The 8457-nt window shown below is 34.3% G+C and overlaps 1 protein-coding gene across 2 annotated transcripts; it reads right to left on the bottom strand.

Annotated features, from left to right (window-relative positions):
• Window positions 1–574: 574 nt before the first annotated feature.
• LOC126697519 (protein INVOLVED IN DE NOVO 2) lies at window positions 575–6910 on the bottom strand. Of its 2 annotated transcripts, none has more exons than XM_050394539.1 (8): window positions 6594–6910; window positions 4726–5654; window positions 4346–4527; window positions 3727–3816; window positions 3336–3623; window positions 2886–3095; window positions 1572–1816; window positions 575–889 (listed from the first exon to the last, which is right to left on the bottom strand). In XM_050394539.1, exons 2-7 carry the CDS (start codon window positions 5624–5626, stop codon window positions 1580–1582), a joined length of 1908 nt encoding a protein of 635 aa, XP_050250496.1. In that variant the 5' UTR covers window positions 5627–5654; window positions 6594–6910; the 3' UTR covers window positions 575–889; window positions 1572–1579. The 2 variants fall into 2 exon arrangements, with proteins under 2 accessions (XP_050250496.1, XP_050250495.1); XM_050394538.1 differs by having other exon boundaries at window positions 1578–1816; window positions 6594–6906.
• Window positions 6911–8457: the final 1547 nt, after the last annotated feature.

Genomic DNA, 8457 nt, shown 5'->3' with positions numbered 1-8457 from the left:
CTCCAACATTGCAATTGATCCCTGAATTGGGATACCAGTGTACACCAAGGAACAATGGACGTGGAACAAAGTAGAAAAGGCTTGCAGTTCAGCTGAAGCCAATACATGCCCACATGCAGCACTATAAGCAAGAGACCTAAGCCTATTCCATCTTTGTGCGGCTAACTATTTATGAAGCAAGATCCAAGCCAGGGAATGTGGATAGTAGCAGTCACAAGTTTGGTATTTCATTATTCATCAAGATGACTATGACTCCAAAACTAGACTTTGGAGTTAAATATTTTCTAGTTATACACTATAGACATGATAGTTTCCAGAACTGCTGAGTTGAAAAAGTTATTATTGATTCTCATATATGCCTACCATTGACGCCACTTTATTGCTTACCATTAATAACTTGCCACCTCAACAGTTGTGAGGAAGTTGTCCCTTTAAACTTATAACATATTTCCATCAGAAATGAATAGAAGCTTTGTTCTAACCCAATTATATTTGACGTTTCTATACCTCAATCACATATGGTTATGTTTGGTAGATATGGGACTACAATGGTAACTCAAATACTCAAGGAACGGGGGAAGAAAATAAGTTTATTTTAAAACACAAGTTTTAGATTGAAGGCTACACTGCATTTTCAAATAGATTTTCCATCAAGTTTCCCATCCATTGAACAAGAAGAATGCTAAATATGCAGTTGCTTTCAACAAGTTGTTCAATGGAGACTTGGAGAGAAAAGGTCCCTCCTATATGAAACACAATAAATTACAGAGAACACATGCCTTGAACACCCGCCACCATCATGTAAGCGGGCAGCTTATTCCATCTCTCAGTGACATGTCTTCCAAATTCCACTACATTGTTCCGTTAAAGGACTCAGATATATTATTTCCTGCAAACAAAGCAACAATGTTTTAATGTGAGAGAAGTATTGAATATGGCTTTCCTTACAAGATACTGAAATCATGGGTACATTAAAGCTACCGAATAAAGAATTTAATGTCATTTACTCATTTATACTAACATAATCATGGGAATGACTATAACAAAGGCTAACGACTAAAGAATTTAACATCATTTATGACTAACACAATCATGGGTAAAGACTATAACATGGGCTGACCCGGACTAGTCTGTTGAGGATCCATGGTCCACCCCAAAATTTCGGGAGTAAGCCTTGGTTGTTGTTGTATGACTATGACATAACAGCTGGATTATTTTTGTAAACACAAACTGAGCTGAATACAAATGCAATATTTGCAGAACACTGCTTTAAAAAAATGAAGTAACATGGTCTGTGTATCCTCATGCTTCATTCACTGTTGAATTTATATCAAATTGTCAATTGTCTTCCAGGAAAAGATGCCATCTATCCTAGGTAGTAAAAGCTTGGTCTACTACCAAAGCAACAGTACCTATCATAGGCAGCAAAAAAAATTTCAGTAAAGGTGGCAAAGGCTACATTCAAGACTCATTACATGCTAGTCTGCCAAAATTTAATATTATTAATGAGTGCCTCGCATAGTTGTTCATTCGTCTCACTTAATTTTTATAATAAACTAAATGAAACTTACACCAACCTTCAACTCATTCCCCTTTTGCGTTTAGCTACTTTCCATTGCTTCAATATAAACATGACCCCCTCTTCAAGTGTAGCTCTTCTTCCCTCTGGATAGTTCCACAATTCTGATATTATATACCGCCCACTAGGATTGTATTCATTTATCTCCATTAAAGCTGCTGTCACAGCCTTGTAAACTTCATCACCCAATTCTTTCCTCAGATCATTCAATTTCTCATCTTCTTCATCTATAACTTGCTGAAACAGTGACATTCATCTTAAGTAAACCATATCATGTTAAAAAGTCAAGCAAAGTAACAAGAAGTGATGAATAAGGACTTCACAACCAAAAGCATACAGGCTATGGAAATATTTGAATACCATTGCAAGCTCATAACTACTTCATTTAAAATTTGAATAGTAATTTGGGGCAACAGAATCCTTGAACATTACATAGATGTAATACTTAAAAAAATTCATATCTAAGCTGATGAACAAAAAAATTAAGCAAATGTAGATGCTCGCATACATATTAGACAGCAGAAAGCATGTTCCTGACAAGTTACATAAAAGACAATAAAAAACCACAAACAGACATGCAAACCGTTTGTTTGTTCAAACATCACACTGGCAAGGGACTTTCCCATCATAATTCACAAATTCAGAGCATCTAATTACATAAGCAACACAAGCACAGCCAAACTAAACCAGACTAGAAATCTAATCCTTTAATTTAGATCAGGAAACTTTGATAACTGACAATAAATTAAGCCCAGCTAGCTTGGAAGAGTAAAATAAAAGGGAAAGGTAAAGATACAGAGTAGCTCCTCTTTAGGAACAATGACATCATTTCAAAAGAATACAGTACACATGTTGATGTGGCCATCTACGTATGACAATAGCAAGTACACTTGTGTCAGAAGTCACAACAATGTGGAAGTGTCTAGTAGCTTCAGTTTTAAAGAATTTAGTATTTCAAAATAAAGTGTGAAATTTCAAAGAATTTTATCTTATTTTTTAATTTTTTTTAAAGACTGCTTCAAAGTTTCTGTACTCTTTTGAGCCCTTTTTTTTTCTTGATTTGCTCTATTAAAAAAAGGAGGGGGGGGGGGGGGGGGGGCAGCATTTACTTCTGTCGCTTACAATCACATTCCTCTTTTCATCCTTACAAATGATTATGTTAAACTAGCATTATAAAGACATGGAATGTTTACAACATCATGAAAAAGAACATGCATTTGACAGCATTATTTGCCTTGGAACGGATTTAAACTAGAACTAAGAGTAATCTAATCAAACCAGATTTTAAGCAATCTAAGAAAAACACCTGATGGTTCCCATCAACTGTAATAACTTTCAAAGGATGCCAGTCAGGGTCCTTCAGATATTCCTCCCACAATGAGCATAGCTCTGAAGCTCTGTCTTCTGCTTCTTCCTCATTATACTTTCTTTTCATTGCTTCATGGAATGGTTTACTGTCAAGTTCTCCCATTCTCTTAACGCCAATATGAGCACGGCTAGCTAAGTCTTTCAGGTCCTACAAAGAAAGAAAATTAGTACTTTTGCACAAGCTATGGGAACTTGTATTAAGCTTGGGGTCGAAAAATTGGACACGTTAACACTTGAATTAGTCTCCAGGGGTTCCTAGTCTTAATAAATAATAAATCAAAACTTAAGTCATGTATATGATTACAGCATCTTTGTATTAACTTATGATAAAAACATATGCAATTTTTGAGCTTCTTGCTGCTCATCATTGAAGGGGCAAAACACTTACATTAACTAATTCTTTTCGAGCTTCTTGCAGCTCATCATTGCTCTTGCGCTCCTTCACTATTAATGTTTGGTTCAAAGCTTCTAAATCTTCAAGTTCTCCTTCTTTTTCTCGCAACTGTTTGAGTATTGTATCCACTTTTTCCAGAATTTCCACATCTCCATCGTCTCCCATGTGCTTCATGACATTTAATGACCCTCTCAATCTCTCAATTTCCAATTCCAGTGCTTGTTTTGCATCCAGTTGCTTTTCTAATTGAATTATTCTCTTATGGAGTTCCTCCTTTTGCCTCTGTGTATGAAACCAATTGTAAAGTATAACTAATCTATCTTTATCCAAAATGACAAGGAAATGTTTAGGTTATCCTTTAAGCACTTAGAAACAACTCACAAACCTTCTGATCTTCAGCCAGTTTCAATACATTCACATCAGCCTTTTCTTGCTCCAATGAGGCCAATTGCAAAGAACTATTTCTTATAGCATTCTGAAAGAATAACAAAAACAGCTCTGTCAAACAGTCTTGCAAACATGAAAGCATAATCATAAAAAGAACACTTCAACTGATGCTGCAACTAGTTGAATAATTTTTTTCATTTCTTTATTTAGATAAGTAATGACTAGTTGAATAAATTAAAGCAGATAATAGGAGTTAATTTGACAATGTCAAGTTTAACAGTTTTCTAATCAATCATTCTGGGGATTATCAGATTTGATGAGTACCAAGGGAAAAAAGATCACTCTGTTCTTCCCCTTTTAGAGCAACTTGATCATTTCTCTCAAATTCAAAATTTTTTTTTAACCAAAGACAATTTACCTCTTCAATAAGATTTATTATCTTGTTTAACGGTTGCATACAATACCCCTCTCGCATGGGCGTGGAGCCCACAAGCATGGGAACCACCCTTGACCCTTATGTCCAGGGGTGTTGTATAACACCTCCTTCAGTAATTATAGCATGTGAATTGTGAATCTAAGAGAAACTATGACAGCAATGAAGCCCAAAGTAACAATACCTTTTCAATCTCTTCAGCGAGCTTTTTGCTTTCGCTCTCGTTCCGTGCCTCACGCTTTTCCAATTCTACCCCACGGTGCTCAAGCTCAGTTTTCTGAGATTCCACTAGCAACTTGAGCTTTTCGTGGTCTTTAAAAATCCTCTGAAAGTGATCCCTCGCACTCAGTTGTATCTTTTTAATCTCTATCAAGCAAAAAAACATGGGATAGATTAATGTCATGACAACAGCCTGACACTAGATAGTAAAATATCCAATATGCCGAAATCTACACTACAACTCACCAACTATGCAGGAATTCCACAGCTGTAAAAAGCTGAAAACATATTATACTTTAGGTTACTAAAGAAAAGTAAACATTGGATCTCTATAACAGAACAAACCTTCATTATAGGCTTGAAGGAGCTTATCTTTCTCTTCTATTATGTTGCTAAGGGATACTGTAGTTTGAGTACATCTTTCCTCCATTTCTTTCAAACACTTGTTCTTGACCTCAATGAGGTTTTTCAGATTAGACACAAGTTTACCCTGCTTCCGTGCTTCTTCCTCCATAATGTCAGAAATTGTCCTAACATCTCCAATCTTTTGTAGGTGGTCCCCAATAATTCCAGTTGAATTATAGTCATCTGCACGGGCAACCCAAGCATAAAGACCAGATTTTTGGTCATTATTAGCTAACCAGTCCTTTTTCCCATGATGATCTGCCTCATAAGCCCTCTCAAATGACATGGCATTATGTAACCCCGGCCAATCTTTGCAGAATTCCACAACAGCACTTCCTGAATGACCCCGAAAATTCCATAGAGGGTGGACCCTTGTGGGATTAAACCCTCTACTTTTCAATTCATCCCTCAGCTTGGATCCACTTTCTCCTACATATCTCCCTTCCTCTGTTCGTTTAGTTGGAATGTTAACCACAATTCCTGTCCAAGGCCACACTAATTTCTCATCGTGGTCGCAGCCAACAGGAGGATCATTCTCGTTCACAGGTTTTGATGGACTTGCTAAATCCTTTTCCAAATATTTCACCAGAGCAAGGTGATTAGCCTTCTCTTTTGCACTTCTTTTATCTGAACTACTGTTGCCCACCCCAGAAGCATGCTGAAGAAGTTCCTTATATAGATAATCTCGTTTTTTCTTCTTCGGGCAGTAGGGGCAAGTGAATGTCTCATTTGAGTTTTTGACATTGTGATTCCCATTCTTCAATTTTTCATAAGTTTTATCTTCATACTCATCCATTTCAGATTCACTAATATCTGAATCCTCTCCTGAGCTGAAATCCATCACGATTCCCCTTAAAGATAAATAGTACCTGGAAATTTGAAAAATGAACCAAAAAATAAATAAATAAATAAAAACTTAATATATTTCTTGCACAGGTAATTTCCATTATTTATTGGTCAATATTTTATATATGATTATACAACCGTCCAGAAGTGAACAAGTGTAACCAGAGCTCAACGAGAAAAGATAGGCATGATTGACAGTTTAACACAGAACCGCTACAATTCATCTAAAATCTTACTTCTTTGAATCTTTTTTGAATCCAAAATGCATTTCCTCCCTTTTCTGGTAAGCCATCGATGATAAATAGAGTATAAACCCTTAAATCACACAATCCAGCAGATCAAACAGAAACATAATTGGATATTTGGGCTTCACCAGGGTGGCATTTACACAACTGTCTTATTCTCTTATTTCATTATTTTTTTTCCCTTTTCTGGCAGAATCTATGAGAAAATTTCAGACCAAAGGTACATTGTATCTAAATACCAATAACTAGCAAGAACTACATTCTAAAAATTTTCTATTTAATTAGTAAGCATATCAACCACACTAAATTAAAGCATAGTTCAGCTCTAAAGAAACCCAGATACAATCTTGCATTTGGCAACCAAAAAAAAAAAAGAAGAAAAAATCAAAACACACAGACAAACAGTAACAGAACAATTATTGTTAAACTCCCAATTCCAAATCAGCCCAACCAAACCTTAATCCAACAACATTATCTTACATGCCTAAAACCCATCATTAAAGTTAACTAAAAAAATACAATAAAGCCCGATCTGTGAAAATTAACCAAGAAGGAACTGACTTTTACAGAGCAATCTAGAACCTTAAAAACTCCAAAACTGAGACACAGAGAGAAAAATCAACCCCACAAGATGAGAGTGTAGACAAATTATCTTAAACAGTGCATGCATGCAAAGAAATTTGAAGCAGAGCAACAGAGAGAAGTGGATAAGATTACCAGTGAGAAAATTAGTTGACTTGGAACTCCTGGGGGTCACTATAAAAAATCAGTTAGTGAAAATTTTGACACTGTGAGTTTCTATTTTAGAAGAATTGGGAATCTGGGTCTTGATCAGAAATGGAATTGTCTTGATCAAAATTGGGAATTTGGAGAAATTGGAGATGGTAGTGAGTGGTTAGTGACTAGGGTTAGGTGCTGTGTGGCTGTGGCTGTGCGTGTGAAATGTGAATGTGAGTGCGAGTGTGCGTGGGACACTGTGAGAAATGAGAGATGAAGTAGCTGCACGCGCCATTGGAGCGCGTCCGGTCGTATAAAGTGATGGAATCCAAGCTCTAGACTGTAGCAGATTCGCTATATAGCCATTGTCTGAGCATCTCGAACAGTATTTTTCGTTTTTTTGTTTCACAGAAAAGTTTGGAGGCCCCCCCACCCAAAACCCCAAAAAAGAAAAGAAAAGAAAAAAAAAAAAAAATAGAAGAAGAATGGTTTGGAGAGTTAAATTTGAATTACAACCCGGGTTGTTCGGTAATATACAATAATTTTTTAGTGATTAAACAATATTATATATATTTTTATATTTTTTTTTTACTTACACATATTTTCAAGAACATCACTAAATAACATTACTAAAAAACATCGTAGATATCTTGAATGGTATTTTTGTATTTTTGTTTCATTGAAAAGTTTGGAGGGTAGTATTTGACTAAATTCTCAATAAGTTGAATTACAAGATTTTCGACTATTTTGAGAAAGCGTCTTGAATCAGTATATTCTTACTTTTGCTTCACAGAGAAGTTTAGAGAGTAGAATTATTAGACTTTCTGCTATTTTGAGAAAGGTGTAAACTTTGTTAGGCTATCTTGAGAGAGATGTAAACTTTGGTCAGCGTGTGTTTAGAGTCAACTTATTAGTGTTTTTGTTGTTATTTTTTTTGCTAAAATATATTTGTAATTTAAAAAGTGGGGGGGAAAAATATGAAGTTCTTAAAAAAAAGTACTTCAAAGCTAGAAATTCAATAAATAAAAAAGGCCAAATAGACACATGTCCATTTGAAATAACCTATTTTATTTTTTACTAAAAGCTTTTTATTAAAAGTGTGCTAAAGTATATTTATATATTAAAAAAAAATTGAAAAGCTATACATAAAAACTAAAAAACTAAAAACTGAGTTTATAAACTGATACACATTCATATCAAAGCTTTTTCTCTATCTCACACCAAAAATATTTGAGATTTGAGTTCCCCCCATTTTTTTAAGACATTTGAGTTTTTTTTTTTTTTTAAGGAAATAAGAGACATTTAAATTGAGCGTTAACCTTGAGCATTTTTTTAAAAAAATGGCAAAGCTTAGCTGCAATACTTTAAATAATGGTATTAAATTTAAATACTTTGTTGCATTGACAACAAAATAATGTTATAAATTTTAAAAATAATTAATTTCAATGCAATTATGTGTTTAATTTTAACTGAATATTCTGCTCCGTGAAAAACATAAACAATTGGTTTGAAAGTATGAGCATTGTACATATAGAGTCATTTGTTATTTTTGTTTACATCAAAAAGTATGAGTATTGTGTACAACAAAAAGCGTAAAACAAGAATTTCTCAAAATCAATTTAACTTTTGGTTGTTTTAATGTGCAAATTTAATTCCTAAAGAAAAATGATCAAATTGTTATTTTTGTTAGAATTTGATTAGTTAAGTGGGTGGGAAATGTTACCATGCACACTGAACGTCATAGAATTTCCATAAAAATATTTTTATAGTATATCTTTTTTTTTTTTTAAATATGACCATATAAATTGATTATAAACTATTTTAAAAATAATACTTTTAGTTTTTGAAATACATGGAGAATCTA

The sequence above is a fragment of the Quercus robur genome, chromosome 8 (genome assembly GCF_932294415.1).
Source record: "Quercus robur chromosome 8, dhQueRobu3.1, whole genome shotgun sequence".
In the NCBI taxonomy this organism is placed as follows: Eukaryota; Viridiplantae; Streptophyta; class Magnoliopsida; order Fagales; family Fagaceae; genus Quercus; species Quercus robur.
This window is presented reverse-complemented; position numbering and strand designations above follow the sequence as displayed.